The sequence below is a fragment of the Phyllostomus discolor genome, chromosome 13, assembly GCF_004126475.2.
Source record: "Phyllostomus discolor isolate MPI-MPIP mPhyDis1 chromosome 13, mPhyDis1.pri.v3, whole genome shotgun sequence".
Classification (NCBI taxonomy): Eukaryota; Metazoa; Chordata; class Mammalia; order Chiroptera; family Phyllostomidae; genus Phyllostomus; species Phyllostomus discolor.
Window position 1 is genome coordinate 76479977 of NC_040915.2, and position 18349 is coordinate 76498325.

At 45.3% G+C, this 18349-nt stretch overlaps 1 protein-coding gene across 1 annotated transcript in view; it reads right to left on the reverse strand.

Moving 5' to 3' along the window:
- The window catches only part of GRIK4 (glutamate ionotropic receptor kainate type subunit 4), a 314292-nt gene that overhangs the window by 132390 nt on the left and 163553 nt on the right, over positions 1-18349 (reverse strand). The window contains exons 6-7 of the mRNA XM_028527680.2: positions 6085-6263; positions 1728-1781 (exon numbers count right to left, since the gene is read on the reverse strand). Coding sequence (XP_028383481.1) covers positions 1728-1781; positions 6085-6263 — 233 coding nt within the window. The remainder of the gene's footprint in view (positions 1-1727; positions 1782-6084; positions 6264-18349) is intronic.

Below are 18349 nucleotides of genomic sequence, written 5' to 3' on the forward strand. Positions count from 1 at the left end.
TTTTCATGGATAGATTCAGTAATAATAATTAATTGTCAGAGCCATTCCTAGAGCAGTTTGAAGTGACTCACTGTTTTTTAGACATGCCATGTACTTTCAGATCACCTCATCCCAGCATGTTTTTCCCTTCTTTATCTAGAAAAGCCCTACCCATGTTTCAGAGTGTGGTTTAAAGTCCTCATCATCTTCTTTTTCTTCTCCTTCTCCACCTTCTCCTCCTCCTTTTCTTCCTCCTCTTCCTTCTGGAAAGCATTTCTTTCCTGCTCCAAGTTGAGCAAGTGGCCCCTTCTTTAGGGTGTAGGGCATTTTGTATACACCTCTATTAGGATTTACCACTTTGCACAATAGGTACTTTGAGTTTTTCCAAGGCAAACTTAGTTTCTTATTCCCATTTTAGTCCCTAATACCTGACCCAGTGCCTGTTACATCAAAAGTATGTCTAGATAAAGCAGCCACTTAAGATATTTCAATTATCTCATGCATTTATAAAATAAAATAAACTTCTATGACTGATTGCTTATAATGGTTCTATTTGCAATAACCAGAAACAGGAAACAACCAAAATGTCACTCAATAGATGGATAGTTAAGCAAACTGTGGTACCTCCACACCAAAAAGCACAACTCAGCATTAATAAGGAACAACTATTGAATCATGTGACAATTGGATGAATCTCAAGGGCCTTAAGTCAGGAGTGAAAAAATTTAATTCCAAGAGGTTAACTGTATGATTGCCTTAATACAACACCCTTGAAGTTAAAAATTATAGAAATAGAGAACAGATTAGTAGTTGCTGGAAGTTAGGAATGGTGGGAATTAAGGTGGTAGGTTAGAATACAAAATAGCAGTGCAAGGGAGATCTTTGTGGCAATGAAATGGTTTTGTGTTTGGAATGCAGTGGGAATAAGAGAAATATACACATTTTGAGAGATGTGCTATTTTGATATCCTGGTTTTGATATTATTTTAATTATGTAAGATGTAACCACAGGGGGGGAAACTGGGTGAAGGGTACATGGTACCTTCCTATTTTCTTTGTGACTTCCTGTGGATCTTTTACTTTATTTCAAAATACAAAGTTATAAAATGCTTCTAAAAACTTGTTCTCTAATGTCCTTTCTACTCTCTAAATGAGTGTATCTATAACAACCTTTCACATTTCCTACTGATTTACAATGTCAGAATGTTTCCACATAAATTAAATTACATCATTTCAAAATTGCAGCACCTGCATGATGCAGCTAGTCTTATCTCTATTTTATAGACCAGGAAACCAAGGTTCAGTACTTGTTGATAGGTGAAGTGGCAAAGCTAGTGTCCCAACTTGACACAATAGCATTTCTATAGGCCTCTTTTCTCATCTGCAAAATAAGGGGATTTGGCAGACACTGTCTCTGAGGTGCACCCCACTCTAACAGCACAGGACCTGCTCACTGTTTGTGCCCCAGCTGCCCTGCTTCTGAGTCAGCATGAGGATCCAACAGAGCAGAGGCTGTGTGCCAGGAGCTGCACTGACAAAGAAAACAGTGCTGGAGGGCTGGCATCATTTGAATGGAGGATTAGACTCCACAAATTCTCTTTCTCCCAAGGCTAAGAATTGTTGGGAAGAGAAGCCCAGTGGCTCATTATTTTTGCTATCCCCATCTCCTTGGCTCCTTTCTGTCACACCCCATTGACCCTAATTAAGAACATTCTCCGTGCCAAGGAAGTGAGTTGAGCAACGTCTTACCAGGTTAGTGAAGATGTACGTGTAATAGGCTGACACCATCCCTAGCTCAGCTGCCTGCAAAGGGAAAAGAAGGAGATTAGAGAGGAAAGCAAATACCTGCAGAAAGTGAGTGACCTGTGAGGACTCACCACAGCTTAGCACTACTCCTTGGCTTCAGGCTGAATAGAACATCTTCTTATTTGGTTATTCAGTTTGTTCTTATTTGGCCCTTGACTTTGGAGGATGGAGCACAAAGACACAGTCTCTAGAACAGGGTCTATTTACCCCCACCTTGCTCCCTGACTCGGTAGTGACATGCACAGTTGGTATTCTCATGCACAAAACATTCCCATGGATATAAGCAAGTATCATGGAAACCTAAATGACTTTAAGGGAAACAAAGCAAATAACAAACCACACTACAACAATTATCTCCATAACCATTAACAATACCATGGCTAACACCTACTGTTTGGTATGTGGAGAGCCCTAAAAGGCATTTTACTTGAATTAACTTGACAAGGTGGGTACTACCTCTAACCCCATTTGACAGCTGAAGAAACTGAAACACCAGAAGGCTCTATAGCTTTTCCCAGATCACGTGTCTCATAATGGAAAAGATGACATTGAAGCCAGACAGCCTATACCTCCCAGGAGAACTGCGATATTAATGGAAATACTGACACAACTCTCTTAGGAGCCAAGTTAAAGAGAGTCTGAGTTGCAGGCAATTCTCAAATTAACTCTACCCATCAGAAGGTGTGTAAGCAAGAAGTATAATCTACAGTTGTGTAGGGAATAAGTGAATCCTTTGCAAAATTTGGTTCTTTATTACTAGTAAGGAACAAGTTGGATGTGACATGCCTCACCCTTGGTTGCAGCACACCAGTGTGTCATCATCCCATAGTTGAGAGCTGCTGCTTCGAAACACACTCCCTTTAGTCCTACCTTTGCCGCCATCATAAACACTCCTAACCAACTTCCCTATCAGTGTGCTGGGCTTTGAATGTGACATGTGCTATAGAAACCAGCAAGCAGATGAGGTAAATAATAAGCCCAGTTCTCCCTGGGGCCCTCATCCCTCTAGCCAGACAGGTAGGTTTTCATAATGCATCCTGCAGCCCTAGTTCACTGCAAAACCACTTTGTCCTGACCAGTGAGCTGCAAGGGGAGAAACAAGACTGGAGATGCTTACAGTTTCCTACTTCTCTCCCAAGGAGCTCTGATAACTTTGTGAGCATTTTAACAGGAACCTTCTCAGTCTCCTTCAAGAACAGCCTGAGGTAATTATATCACCACATTCTAATGGGAAACTGAAGTGCAGAGGGCCTTAGGGACTGTGGCAAGATTATGTGAGGGTCACAGTGGAGCTTGATGCCCACTTGATGCCCACTTGATGCCTCTGTGTGAGGCTCCTTCTTCCTCCAACAGAGCTGCATTTCCTCCTCCTCTCCTGAGAGGATGATATGGCATGAAGCCCAGCCGTCCCATCTCCCCACACTCACACTGTCCTTATAAAGTGCCATTCCTGTCACCATTGCCTAGGCTAATGGGCACCCCCCTGGTTACAGGGATGGGCCAGATGCAGGAGGCTAGGAGAGGACATGAGACAGCTAATGCTTATTTTGTGAAATCTGCTGTACTAAAGATAAAAGACAAGAGATTCTCGGTTTTTTAAGACTTGAATTCTGGGTAAGCATAAAGGTCATTGCCAGGAAAGCCACTCAATAAAAGTAGGGGTTTGCTCTGAAAATCCTGCTGAAATCAAGAGACAGCAGAGTGCAGCCAAGCTCTGAGCCAAGTTCACAGGGGCCCGCTGAGCTTCTGGAAGCCCCATGTGCTCTCTGCTCACCTGCTTCCCACACTGAGTCCTGCCTCCCTGAGGTCCCTCAGTCTGGGCTATAGTCCCCTCAAAGGTGCAGCGGGGAGTCCCAGGAAAGCAAGAGCACTGAGTCCAGGCCTGATGCAGGGCCCACCTGCCAGGGGCCACTAGGAAGTCAAATGGGAACAAAACAGAGTTTCTTGATGCCTTTCTGGTCATTATTTATCAGTTTGGTTCCAAGGTCACAAGGGCTGAGGTCCATAAGTAGTATCAGGAAAATCTGCCCCTGGCCACCCACCAGAACCGTTTATTAATAGCAGTCATTATAGGCCCAGTTTCCTTCAAAAGCACAGCCATTAGAAAATTAAAAAGTATTTTTAATGAAAATACCTGGTATTGGCAAGGGTGCTATAGGACACCCATACAATGCTGGGAGGAGTGTAAATTGTTATACACTTTTGAAAAGGCAATCTGGCAGGTCATATCAAAATCCTTCAAACATGTACAACTTTCACTGAGTAATTCTACTTCTAGTAATTTATGCTAGAAAAATACTCATGAATGTGCATCAAAGATGTGCATCCCATCATCATTTGTTAAAGATTAAAAATAACCTGTCACTCCAATAATAAGGAATAGCTAAATAAATTAGGGTACATCATGACAGGAAATGATGCATCCATTAAAATATTCATAGAAAAATATGTAATGACATGGGGAAAATACATAGCATATAATTAAGCAAAAAAATGTTACAGGAGAATAAGTGCAGGGTGATAATTTAGGGGAAAATGTGTCTATAAATGCAGAAAAGATAGATATCAAAATTTAATAGTGGTAATCTCTGGGTAATGGAATTGTGAATAATTTTTATTTTATTTTATGTGCTTTTCTGAATTGTCTAAAATTTCAACAACAACTAGACATATTATATGAGAGAGAGAGAGAGAGAGAGAGAGAGAGAGAGAGAGAGAAAGCCCAGTTGCTTATGCTGGAAGCCACAAGAGAGTCCTGGGCAAGGACTGCCCCTAAAAGGCTCTCAGCCAGGGACTCTTCAAACAGGCTCTGCTGCTGCAGGGGAAGTGTGCATTCTGACCTGCCTTTTGCAAAGGGGCTGGTGGGATGTCTATCTCACTCCCTACTCCCCACCTTTCCTGAGGACTCCGCAGAATATATTTCTTGTGTCTTAAAACTAAGAGGACTTTCCATTCTGATGACTTTGTTGATCCTAGCCCCAGACATAAGAGAAGAAAGAGAAAAGAGAATAGAAGAGAAAAATTATCTGTGTGGGTATGCATGTGTATGTGTGAATTGGATATATGCATATGAACATGGGTTTGGAGTTGTGAAAAATTACTATAGCAATGGGCTGAAGGGATAGCCCTTAGTACTCAGAGAACTCATTCAACTTTCTTACTAACTCAGATATAAACTAGCTGGGGAGGGGAGGTTAGGAAGGAGGGAGGGAGGGAGAGGAAGAGACAATCTTCTGAGTGTCTGCTGGGCCCCTCATAGCTTGGCAGAGGGTAAGGAAGAGTCTTACTCCCCCAGGGACAGATGGCAGGTTGCTTTTAAATGTGCAATTAAAATGGCATTAGAAGAGGCCAATGTACCTGAAGAGGCTTGGGAAGCTGCTGCAAGTCATGGAGGAGCTTGGAAGCATGGTCCACTCTATTTGGGGTTGCATGCTTAGCCCAGCCACCAGCCCAGGAGCTGGTGCCAGGTGATTGCAAGGCTGCCCAGCTGTTTCCTGCTGTTTGTCCAGCATGGATGCCCAGGTGCCTGACTTCTTTCTCTGTGTATGTTCCTGTCTTTCTTGACCCAACCTCCTAGAGATCCAGTTTCCATGTGTGTATGTTCTGATTCAGGGACCCCTCTCTGGGTTCTGGAGGGGTGGGCACAAAAAACTGCCTGATAGGCTATCAGAGACAACTGTGTAGACTTAGCTCTTCTCCTCCCAGGCCTTGAAAAATGCTGTTCATCTTCCAGAGCCTCAGTGCCTTCATCTGCCAAGTGAACATGTTATACCTACCTCACATGGTCACTGAGGGTTACATTGGGAAATTACACAGTAGTGCTTTGTGAACGGTGGCATACATGTAAGGATTATATGCAGGGCCAATAGTCAGCAGCACACATACACGTGACTGCCCTTGGTTGTCCAAATATGGAAATACTTCTATATCTCTTGACAAACAGCCTCTATCCCCCAAATGCCCTACCCCCACCACCCTAGACCCTCCTAGACTTCATCTTGGAGCCCCTGGCAGGGTCTAGGTTTGGCCAGTGTCTCTGTTGGTGGCTATTCTACCACACAGCAGTTGAGTATTTTTATGATATCTCCATCATCCTACTTTCTCCCTTCAGCCTTTGGGAGCTGTTCATTGAAACTAAAGCACACAAAGGTTTGCAGGGCTTAGAGGTCCAGCCCAGGTCTCCTTGCACCTCAGTCTAGGAGGACACCCACAGCAAGAAGGGGGAAGAGTGCCAGTGCAGTGGGAGGGAGGGGGAGAAGGATGCTCATGCCCACCAGCCTACACCCAGCCCAGCTCCCACCTTGAGGAGGATGGTGTGAGACAGGGAGGCATTGGCGTGGATGATGATGGTGGCTGTCTTGTCATCTCGGATCTCTTTGAGGAGTGGGGTGGGGTCCCTGGTGTCATCCAGCATCCGCACTGACAGTGTGTCCTTGGAGATGAGGAATTGCCGGAGCAGCCTCTCGAGGTTTAAAAGGCCTGGAGGGGAGAGAGGAGGAAGGCTGCCTGAGGAGCCACCAGAGGAAGCTCATGGGCCTGGCCCCACTCCTACTGATTAGCAGGTGCATCTTTACTGAGCAAGTTTCTTAACCTGTTTGGGCTTCAGATATCCCATCTTCAATAAAAAGAGTGCTTCTAACCTTCCACTGCTTCCCCCAACTCTCTTGGGGATGATCCTTGAAGGGAGAGAATGCAGTCTTAGGAGGCAGGTTGGGCGTTCCCACTTTCTCACAGCCACAGGAGCAGCACTTCAGTGGGCAGACCTGGGCTGAGACCACCAGGCTGTGAGTTCTTTCCCTAACTTAGCCATTCACCCACAGTGTGACCTTTCTGTGTGGCCTGGTCTCCTGGCCTCAGCTTGTTCATCTGAGAAATGAGAATAACAACAGCGGCCTGCTCATGGGGCTGTGGCGAGGAGTAAATGAGGTAACATATAAAACCCTCAGGCCTGAGCCTTGCACAGTGTATATGCTCACGAACACTCCATGCAGCTGCACCACAGCCTTCTTTTCCCATGGAAGTGGTGTAGGGAGTGGTGACCTTAAGATCACAGGGTCCAGAAATCAGGTCTAGTAAAAACACTTTGAACTCCTTTCTCAGAGCATAGAAGCTGCACTGGACAAAGTATTACTGCAATTTTAAAAGAACAGGCTCTGAACCACACTCCAACATGCAGTCCTGTGGGCCAAGAACAAAATAGAAAAACTGGGACTGAGCTGAGGACTCTCCCTGCCTCCCCTTGCTATTTGCTGCCTAGAAGCAGTGGTGCTAGGAGGGGTTCCAGAATGGTCTCCTTGAGAAAAAAGTGTCTTAATTCTGTTTTGTCTCTAAAAATGCAGGGCAGCAGGAGGGTGTGTGTGGTGGGGAGTCTCCTGGGAATATAGTGGTCTCAAGTTCAGTGGACATAGCCCCACAGACATTTGTTCTTAAAGCAAGTTCAATAGTAACATGTATTAAATCCTTATTATTGTTCTAGGTGATGGGCTAAACGTTTCACATGGCTCATCTCATCAAAGCACTCACAGTGCTGTGATCAGGCACTGTGATCCCACAGCACAGAGAACACGAGGTATGATGAGTAACTCCCTTACACTGGGCTCCATACATTGACTGGAGGGGACAGCTGGCTTTCTAACTGGGCCAAGGCCCCCACACCCCAGTTCCTGTACTGGGTACAGCGACATTAAATGTAGGAATGTCTTAAAGATGGCCCAGAGACTTCTCTCTGCTCAGGTAACCAACCCTCTTGACCCTTGAGGATCAAAAGGTAAGTGAAAAGGGCTGTGAAGAGGATCACATTGCTTTTTTCTTTCTGTTAGAGAAGTGACAGGCCTTGCCTGGTTACACAGGGACACAGGAAGGATTGGACACATTTTCTCGTCTCTGTCTAGCCCTCTTCCCATGAGACCAGGTTGCTTCTTATGACCAAACATAGAGGAGGCAGCAGGCATAGAACAGAGGGAGGCCCCAGGACATTTTCTTTGCACTTAGGCAGGAAAGCATACACTGCTGCGTTTGTGTGTGTTCTCCGGTGTTCGTTCTCTCCCTCTCTCTCTCTCTCTCTCTCTCTCTCTCTCTCTCTCTCTCAGAAAAGGTAGCAGGGTAGAGCCCAAGAGCATGGCCTGCCAGAGACAGGACCTCTGGGAAGGTGGTGCCAGCTCTCTATCTTTCAGTCACAGGGCCTAAGAAGCATTTCAAGGAGTTGGAGGCTGCGGAGAAGGGGGTTGGGGCAAGCCTTGGGAGGGCCTGTTATTCACCAAGTGGCTTCAGAAACAACCCAGCTGTGCAAGCCACAGAATGGGATTGGCCTTTTCTTCCTTCCCCAACAGGGCCTGACCCAGGCTTGCAAGGGTCTGCTGCTGTCTGGGCCCCTCCCACCCCTCTCCATCCACCTCCATGAAGAATGGCCATGATGCTGCCAGTGCACTTCCTGCCAATCACTGATGCACAGGATGTGGATTCAAGCTCAGGGTCAGCCCTCACTGGCTGTGGACCTTGTCAAGCCATCTAACCTCTTCATGACTCCATCTTCATCTGTCAAATGGATATAGCAGGCCAGGCCTCTATGACAGCCAGCATGAAAGCACTCTGAAGCATGGGAACATATACATAGTATCAGTGTAGCTCTCTTTTTCACTCAGCCCCACAAGAGGGCCAGGCACTGGGCCAACAAGATGCCAGCAGAGAAGATGGATCAGACGCAGACTCTGCCCTTCAGGAGCACAGAGTCCAGGGACTTGTAGCTAAGGCTGTAGAAAAGTTCAACTCATGTCCATATTTTCTTTGATGGACTAATAATCTGGTTTTCTAGGGAGCAGCCCCATTTTGTCCTATATGTAAAATGGAGAGAATATTCACCACATCTCCCTCACTATTGATGTGAAAAGCACAAAAATCACTACAACCTGGAGCCATTCTTCCTGAGGAGGCCACAGAGGGTGAATAGCCATCTCCCTGGCTCGAGGAAAGCTTAGCTTGGGCATGCTATGGGAGGGAGCATGCAGCTGGAGAGGAGGAAAGTGTGGCAGTGGTAGAATGCATGGGTCTTGGAATGTGGCAGGGAGAATCTTTGGAGCATGGCTGAAAAGAGGTCAAATCCCCTGGGATGGTTCAGTGTGGGCAATGAACTTTTCAGCAGGATGAGACGGGAGATCCTAGGGGATGCCAGCAGGATTATGCACAGCACAGAGACACCTGTCCAAGGCAGCCCAGGGATGCACCACTGCTTTACAATTGGCTGGTGTTCTGAGTCTCCCAGATGCCACATAAACTGAGGACTCTACTGTTGCCTACCCCAAGCATGCCCATCTTGCTACCCCTTGGGGTGCTTGCTACATTTTAAACAAAGAAGCTGCATCATTACCCCATCCCATCTGGCTGAGACACAGGGCAGGGGCAGGTTAGGGGAGAAGGGCAGTGAGTCTGGGGAGGTCTGCACCCTCACCCACAATCTCCCACTGGTTATTCCTTTCCCCAGCTTGCACCCCACCTGGGCAGCAAAAGGAGCACAAGGTCTGGTGGTGAATCCCAGCTCTAGTGCTGCCAGGTAGTTAGCGTGGGCAATTTCCTCTACTCTCCACATTTCAGTGCTCTTATCTTAAAGTAAAGATAATTACTCGCCTTACAGGGTGAGTAAAAAGATGTCAGTCAAATAGCCGAAACAGTGTCTGTCACCTAGAAGGCATTTCACGAATCTAGTTTCCATTCATCTCCTTCCCCCACTTTCATATCCTAACCATCTTTCACACCATCTCCCAACTCTTAGAAAATTTATTATCTAATCCAAAAAATATAGCCCTTGGTTATGTCAACCAATGGTCATTTGGTGCCAGTTTACCACCAACAAAAATTCCCAATTTCAGGTGCCATGAAGAAGGAAACTTTATTCAGTACAAACAGCTCAATGGTAAAATAGCACTGCTGTGCAACAGTCCAATAGTATGGCAAGAGGCTTCCCTGGACCCAGCACCCTCTTCAACTAGGCAGCTCTGCTCCTCAACAGTCTGGTCTGTTCTGCCTTGCCCTATGCCCATCCACTCTGCTCCAACCTGGGAATCACTGTCTCCACTCAGTGGAAAGTGCATTCTCAAAGCCACAGGGGAGCTGGCTTATATGAACAGAAGTCCCACCCCTGGTCCCTGATTGGTCTGTCCTCATGCAAATGAAGATGCCAAATCCTCACAGTTTGATTGATCCAAAGGCACTGTCAGAATAGAGCTGCTCTGATTGGTCAGAGCTGAGAAGCTCTGATTGGATGGGGAAAGCCTCAGTCCTATTGGTTGAAATAGGATTCCAGGAGTTCATTTATAAGGGCTGGCAACAACTCTGCACAGGGCAGCATTTTAGCAGGCAGATGTTGGCAGTCTAGGGCAGAGGCTTCTCCATGAAGTACAGTTTGCATGAAAGGCCTCTGTGCAGAAAAAGCTGCTGGGCTCTGCTTTTTCTTTTTCTTTTTTGAGCCCAGTTAGTTACCAAGACCTCTTAGGTATCATTTTTTCCTTTCAAGGTTCACAGTTATAATCACGTAAAATATTTTGTAGGATACACATATGTATATATGTGTACATATTAATATACTCATATATACCAATTATTTTATCATGTTGGATTGGAGTCCCATTCAAACTTCTCTGCACATCCCCAGCATGAGGCAGGGTGCAGGGTGCTTGCTGATGCACTGACCTACAGACTGTAGGGCAAAGAAAGTGACCCGAGTAGGCCAGAGGAGCAGCAGTGCTGGAGGGAACAAACACTGTGTCACTTGAGGGTCAGCTGAAGGGATGATGTGCTTGGCTTGAGGAAGGGTGAGAAGGGCTGTCATGGGACACACTTGTTCTTGACAGCCTTAGGAACTTCTCCAAGAATGATGAGTGGATGGAAGTCACAGGAAGACAGAAGTCTATCTACTGAAGATGTTTAAGGATACAGTGGGCTGCATAATGAGGTGATGGGTTCCCAGTCTCTGGAGGTAACCAGGGAAAGGCTGAAGCCCCTCTTGAGGGCTGTTGTACAAGGAATTAAACCAGTGGATGAAAAGTTGAACTAGAAAAATGGTGACATATTTCTAGCCTACAAATTCTCCAATTCTATAAATCAGAGAGGGATACTTTCTTTTTTTATTCTAGGCATTAGAAGGAATTTTCAGAAAAGAACGTGTGGTTTAGTTACATTAAAAATATTAGGAGTATTTTCAGTGCAGTTTGACATTTTCCAATGGTCATTCTCCTCACTTCTGTTTAATGAAACTAAGAGATTTACCAAAGGTAGCTGCTACTACAGGGGTTAAAAGCTACTCTCCTTGGCTTCCCTTTTACTTCCACTCCAACCCTCCTCTCCAACAGGACCCCTGGCCCAGCAGCAGGTCTGCTTGCCAAGTCCAAGGCTGTGAAGGACCTGAGGAACCTATAGTATTGCTAAGGATACAACAGGATGAATCAAAGAGAGACTCAGCAGGCCAGCCATTGTGAAAAGAAGGAGGAAGGCTGGCTTTGGGAAATGAAAGGCAGGGACAGGAGGAAATGGAGGGGCTGTAAAAGGCACAGCCAGGGTTGGACAACCATAGGAAAAAGACACAAATACTGAAGTGAAGGGTCGTCAGGAGACTCAGAAGACCCCTGTATGAAAAAATAAGAATAAACACCCATTTCACCTGGCATTACTTCCTCTCCACTGGCTGACTTCCTTGGCTGCAGGCTTTCATTCTGTAAAAGGCTAATGTTCCCAGAAGGGCGGCACTCTCACGTCTTTAGGGAGACAGCTGATACAATGCTGACTTCAGGGGACTGTGGTGAGGACTTAGTGAGGTGACATAAGTTCATTATTGTGCACTGTGACCTAACGCTGGAAAGTCTCGACCCCGCCTGCTGGCCAGGCCCACAGGCCTTGGGATGTGTGGTTTTCAGACCTGCTCCACAGAGCAGATGAGAGAGAGATGAGGGTCCAATGTGTTACCAATGGGGAAGGGGCACAGAATGAGATCAAATGCTTGAACGAGACATTGCACTTGCTTCTGTTTTGTCTCATCCCACAGTAGGCTTGGCCCCAAGAATAGGCAGGAAGGGCCAGAACACAGGGGCAGAGGAAGAGAGAGAAGGGTGGAAGCAGGCTGAGGCTTGCATTCTAGCAGTCTGGGCTGTGCCTGGCCATCAAGATTGACCCCTCATCTGAGGAAAAGGATGGGTGTGGGAAGGATGTGGCCTCTGTGCTCCCATCAGTCTCCTGACTTAGGGGTGTGTGCATCTAGCTTGGGCTTCAGCTACAGGGCCCAGCAGGTGTCCCTGCCTGAGAATGGCCTTCATGTGTCCTATAGAGTCACTTCACACACATGTCACTGACCCTGTGATAATACCAGGGAGGCAGGTATTATCTTTATGATACCTACATTATATTATGTATATTATATTATACCTATATTATTCATGGGTCCCTGAGGGAGGGGAGATGCAGTGAATCAGATCCTAGAGCTAAAGAACCTGTAACAGGGCAAGATTCAAGCCCAGGTTTTCTGACTCCAAATTTGGGCTCCTCATTCACCACCTCAGTTGGTGTGGGAAGGTCTCAGTCCTTGAATAAAACAGGAAAGATGGTCCCTCATTTCTGTCTCTTCCATAGTGTTCAGAAAGGCAGGGAGAAGAGGTACAAGAACTATGTGGCCATGAAAGTGGACTTAATCTCTCTTTTCTTCATGCATATAATTAGAATATTTCTAGAACCCTAATAAATGGTTATCATGAGGTTTAAATGAGGTAATTTAAAATCCTTAGTAGTGTTTGACACACAGTAAGTGCTCAATAAATGGTTAACTTTTTATCACTATGAGCAAAAGACCTCCCACAGTGCTTCCTGGGGGTGGCATAGGCAAAACAAACAAACAAACAAACAAAACACTACTGTCCCAGTTACTCTCTCTCACAAGAGGCCCTGGGTATTATTCCCTACAGCCCCAACCTTCACTTGCTACTCCCAGAACCAGAGTCATAGTATAAAGTAACAGTAATTAAATGTATATTATGTTCTGGGCCCAAATACCTTCCACTCAATTACCCTGGGAGGCATTATTACCTTACTTTACACAGGAAAGAACTCAGGCTCAGAGAGGTAGAGTAACCCGCTTAACATCACACAGTTCATGAATAGTGGAATAGCCTGGTGTGATAGCAAAGATGGTTCTCTTTTTACCACACAGTTCTGACTTCTCTTCAGCAACAGTTACTTCCAAGGAGACCAGGGTCTACTTTTCTACAACAACATGGTTATAACCAAGCTTAGTAACCACAAGGATGTTATAAGGACAGAGCCAAACTCTGGTCACTCTGTCTAGGGCCTAACCCATCCTTGTTCAAAGGGATCCACGAGAGAGAGGACAGGAACTCTCTGGTGTATCGCATGTGCCCTAGGTGTGGATGTGTGTTATATCCTGAGTATGTCATCCTGTGCGATCCCTTCAGCCATCTGGGAGAGAGGTAAAACTGTCCCTTCTAGAAAACTGACTCTGCTTTTTAGATGAGACAGCAAGAGGCTAGAGAGTGCTTGAGTCTCTTCCCCAAGGTCACATAAGCAGTGGGATAAGTGGCAGAAGCACAGGACACAGGAAACATAGCCACAGAACGGATGTGAAAAGACTTAGAAACACCAAAACAAGTATGTAAAAAAATGACTTTATCTACGTACAGAGAAACCAGGAAAACATGCAGCATGTTACACTTGTGACCACAAGGCACTGAAAGCTCTGGGTTCATCTGGAGATTTTCCAAGGTAACTCTGGGGTAGGGCCAGGTGATCGCACCCTAGGGCCCTGGGGACCACAGTGGGGAAGCTCAGCTGTCATTGTAAGACCCCAAACAGCAAACCCCCACCCCTGGCTCTTTGGAGATACAGGATGACCTCCACTCCTCACCCCTTCTGCTCCCCCAGTCTCATTAGAACTAGGCCTGTGGAGATGATTTTTTTTTCCCATTACAGAAAAAATAATGTAATCTGCAACAGAACTCTAGTTGGCCCAAAACCTGCTTATTAAAAAAACTACGTTTGGGAAGAAAGAATAAGTGGTTGGATTCCCCATGGAATGATCTCCATTATGCCTAATTTTGATAGATGGAAAATAGAATTAAATTCCTGTTTCTAATTTGACTTTCAGTGTCTCTTGGCCCTGAATTAATAAGGAAGATGGAAGAGTGTCTCCTCCCAAGTTCTGAGCTCTATTTGCCTTTAGTCCCTCATTTCTTCATCCTTTGATTAGATTTTTAAATCCTCTTTGCCCTTGAACTTCTGCTCTGCCCCACCTTCCTTCCCTGGGCCCTGGTGGGTGGGACTAGATTGATGCAGAAGCTTGGATAGAGGAGCTCTCCAAGTAGAGGTGGCCCCTGTGGCTGGTGAGCCCCTCGGCTGTGGGCTGACTTTTCCATCACCTAGGGAGGCTCATCCTCTCCAGGACTGTAATGTGCTCTGCCATCCTGCACCCTGCTTGAGGGAGCAAGGGGACACACTGCTCTAGAGAGGTCTCCGCCCTTCAAAGGACACTGTGCCTGCCAAGGCAGAGTCTGCTCTGAGCTGCTGCTCTGAGGCTGTGTGCAGACAAGGGGTAGGAGAAGTTGTGGAGGAGGCCTGGTTCAGAGTCAGAGGACCTAAGTTTGTCTTGACATCGCTACACGCTAGCTGTGTGATCTTAAGCAAGTCCCTTAATAATTCTTTCTTGACTCTGGAATGACTGGGGGTTAGAGGAGGTGAAATAGAAAAACATAAGTGAAAGTGCTTTGCAATCAGCAAGGAACACTGAAAGACAAGGAATGTCATTATTTTAATAGAAATGGCCCTGGGCCAGGAGGCAACAGAATCTAGCATAGTGCCCAGTTCATAATAGATGCTTAACAAACATTGAAAAACTCCCTTCCCAAAGCCCAGGAAGAACTGAGGCAGAGGAAACAGGGTTCAGATTGATAGCAAGAGGGACTGTGGCTAGATGCAGAAAGAACTTCCTATTAGGTTGATGAGACATTGTACCCAGCACTGAGGAAAGCTACAGGAGAATCTTTGCCTGGAGATATTTACATCCTGTTCCTTATCTCTCAGCATTCCCACTACATGGAGTGCACCAGTTTGGTTCTGCCTGAGTGGGCTTGTGGCAGACATTTCCAAGGGAGAATTCCTGATTCTATTACACTATTCAATGGTGCAAGGATCCCACAAGAGGAGGGCCCTCTGGTGGGACACAAGGTTTTCCAACCATGTTCCATCAAATGGTAGCATCCTATGAGCTATCAGCTCAGCATCCTTTTGGGCTTATGGTCAAAACTATTTGGAAGATGATGTGGTACAGGACAAGTCAGAATGTCTATGCTAATGTGTGCTGTGAGTCTCTACAAGGGGGAAGGAGCACAAAGTGTTATCCGACATTTCTGACTTTTGGAGGGGAGGGCCATAAAATTCTGTGTTCATAAAACACTGATTTATCTAAAGTAGTATTGTCCAACAGAACTTTCAGTGGAGATGTTCTATATCTGTACAGTCCACCTGTGGCCACTGAGTGCTCGAAATGTGGCTGGTAAGACTGAGGAACTGAATTTTCAATTTTACTTAATTTTAAAATGGGGAATTCCAATACCTCTATACCTTGGGTTGTTGTGATAAATAAGCTGTATATAAAGCACATATTAGCTTCCAGTCCAAGACAGCAGCAGAGGAAACCCTGAACTCATCTTCTCCCAAGAACACATGGAATTTACACCTATAGACAGAGCCCTTGAAGAAGAACTGAGGGACACAGCAAATGACAGAGGGAAAGAGAGAGAATGAGAACGAACACAGAAACCAGACTTCCTAGCTCTAGCTCCAGTGTCCAGCCTCATGACTTACTCCGGACTCTCTTCAACTGGCACTCAGCCCAGTCACTGCTCCTGCCCAGGTGTGGCTTGTCCCAGGACTTCCTACAACCACAGCTGCTTCAGCTACAACACTAGAGTCTTACCTCTGGGAATCCTTACCACTCTCACCGGCTCCAGCTTCCGCTCCAGGTCCTGGTATGGCTGGCTTCTGGAACTACTGGGGCTACAAGAGGCATGAGCACTCCAGCTACAGCTTCAACCAGTCTGCCAAGGTAGTCTCAGTGCAGCTTACCCCCAGGACTTCCCGTGCACCATTCCCACTCTAGCTACCCAGGACTTGGTAAGACTGGTCTGCCAGGGACTTCCTGAGGCCCATGCATGCTTCAGCCCCAGCTGGCCTGCCAAGTACACCCAGCACACACAGTCTACAAAGGAAGAGCTCCTATACAAGGTCACTCCTGGAAGACCAGGAAAGGTTGCTCTTTTGCCTAACTCATAGAAACAAACACACAGAGACAGCCAAAATGAAGAGACAGAGAAATTTGACCCAAACAAAAGACCAAGACAAAAACCCAGAAAAATAACTAATAAACAGAAACAAGCAATCTATCAGATAAAGAGTTCAAAACACTGGTTATAAGGATGCTCAATGATCTCAACAGAGACATAGGAAATATAAAATAGGAGACAGAAAACATAAAAAAGAATCAGTCAGAAATGAATATAATAATGGAAATGACAGATATATTACAGGCATGAACAGCAGATTAGATGAAGCAGAGGATCTAATCAGTGATGGGCAGACAAGGTGCAGAAACACCCAATCAAAACAGCAAAAAGAAAAAGGAATTTTTTAAAAAATGAAGATGCTGTAAGGAGCCTCTGAGATAACAACGAGCACACCAATATTTGCATCACAGAGATCCCAGAAGGACAGAGACAGGAACAGAGAACCTATTTAAAAAAACAGTGGCTGAAAACTTCCCCAACCTGGTGAAGAAAACAAGCACTCAAATCCATGAAGCACAGAGAATTCCAAACAAGATAAACTCAGAGAGGCCCACACCAAGGCACATCATAATTAAAATGCCAAAGGTTAAGTCAACAAGGATTTTTTTTTACTTCCAAGTTGGACATAAACAGAAACAAATAAGCTTAACTATATACCAAATGTGTAACAACAATATTAAAGAAAAATGGAAAAGGAAGAATTCGAGTAACTTTTAGCTATAGTACTTTCACTTCTTTCAGTCTGAAGATAAAATGACCAAAAGAACTGCAGAAAAACTTAAATGACTTAATAGGTTAGTAGGTTTATTGTTAACAATGGTGCGGGTATAGTAATCTGAAACAAGTTTATTTGTATTGTAGAATTAAACAAAGGAGTAAATATATGGATTGTCTTGGGAGTCAGGCTTCTCAGGATGAGATAAAGGAGCTATAAATATAAAATGATGAAAAGCAAGAATGACAGGAAATGGATATTTCCCCAGTCTTTCCCCTGAAAGGACAGTGGCAATGAGCACACCTAGCTTCCAGATCTCAAGTTCTAATGTCATGACCCACTAAGAAGAACCAGGGCTCCTTAGCAAAGTGGTGGTGCCTAGGGCTGGGGCTGGGAGTGCAAGCCTGGGCCATTGTGTGCGAGAAGTGAGAATGTGCTCAAAGAATGGCAGACATGAAAGCCAGCTGGAAGGACCTCCCACTGCCAAATCTGGGACCATCTGAGCATCAAAATTAGTAATGATAGTAAAGGACTATAGTTGACTGAGTAAAATCAAAATTCATGGATCCATATTGACAGAAGTAAATAATTAATCAAGCAGGAAAGAACCTTATAGTAAAATGTTAATGCATAAATGTGGAAGGAACAATAGAGTATAAAAATCACTATCTAGTGATCATTAGAGTCATTGGATTCAGGAAAGAGCTATCAATGTACTATAACCTCAATAATCTCCCCACAGCTTAGCTATTTATTACAAAGAGGAAAATAGTAACTTTACAGTAGAGAAAACTGGACATGTCCAGGACTTGGTGATCAAAGTTAACATCACCAATATGGGAACAAGTCACAATTGCCTGCTACCTCACAGGACCAATGAGAAAAATACAGCATCACTTCTGGGGTATTCCTGCCACCTACACATAACCTGAATTTAATGAAGTATCAGACAAACCTAAATTGAGGGACATTGTACAAAATAACTGGCCTCATCTTTCCCAATGTCAAAGATGAGAGGGCAAGACTAAGATTGACCCAGGTGAAGGAAGACTAAAGAGACATGACAACTAAAAAGTAATAGGACGTCTTGGGTTGAACCTGGCCCTGAAAAATTATTACTACAGAGGACAACGGGTAAAATCTGAACAAAGTCTATTGATTGGGGATAGAAAGTACACATAGCTGAAACTCAGTTAACTTTATTTCTCTTGTAGCATGGAGGAAATCATCAGTCTATGTTGAGTGACTGAATGAATGTACATGTGGAAGCCATCAGTTGCAAAGGCATGGTGAAGGAGGTGGTTCTGACCCGTGGCAGGGGGCGGCATCTGTTTATAGATGTTGTCGGGATTCCAGGAGGGAGGAAGAACTCCAGCATGCAGAGCAGTTCTGCGCAGTCACTGAAGAAGCCCTGGTGGTAATGGCATAGCTCTTCCAGTGCAACCCACTGGACTGCACTCCACTCCTGGGCCAGCCCTGCACAGGTGAGCTGCACAGGACACAGATGCTGGGGTTCGGGC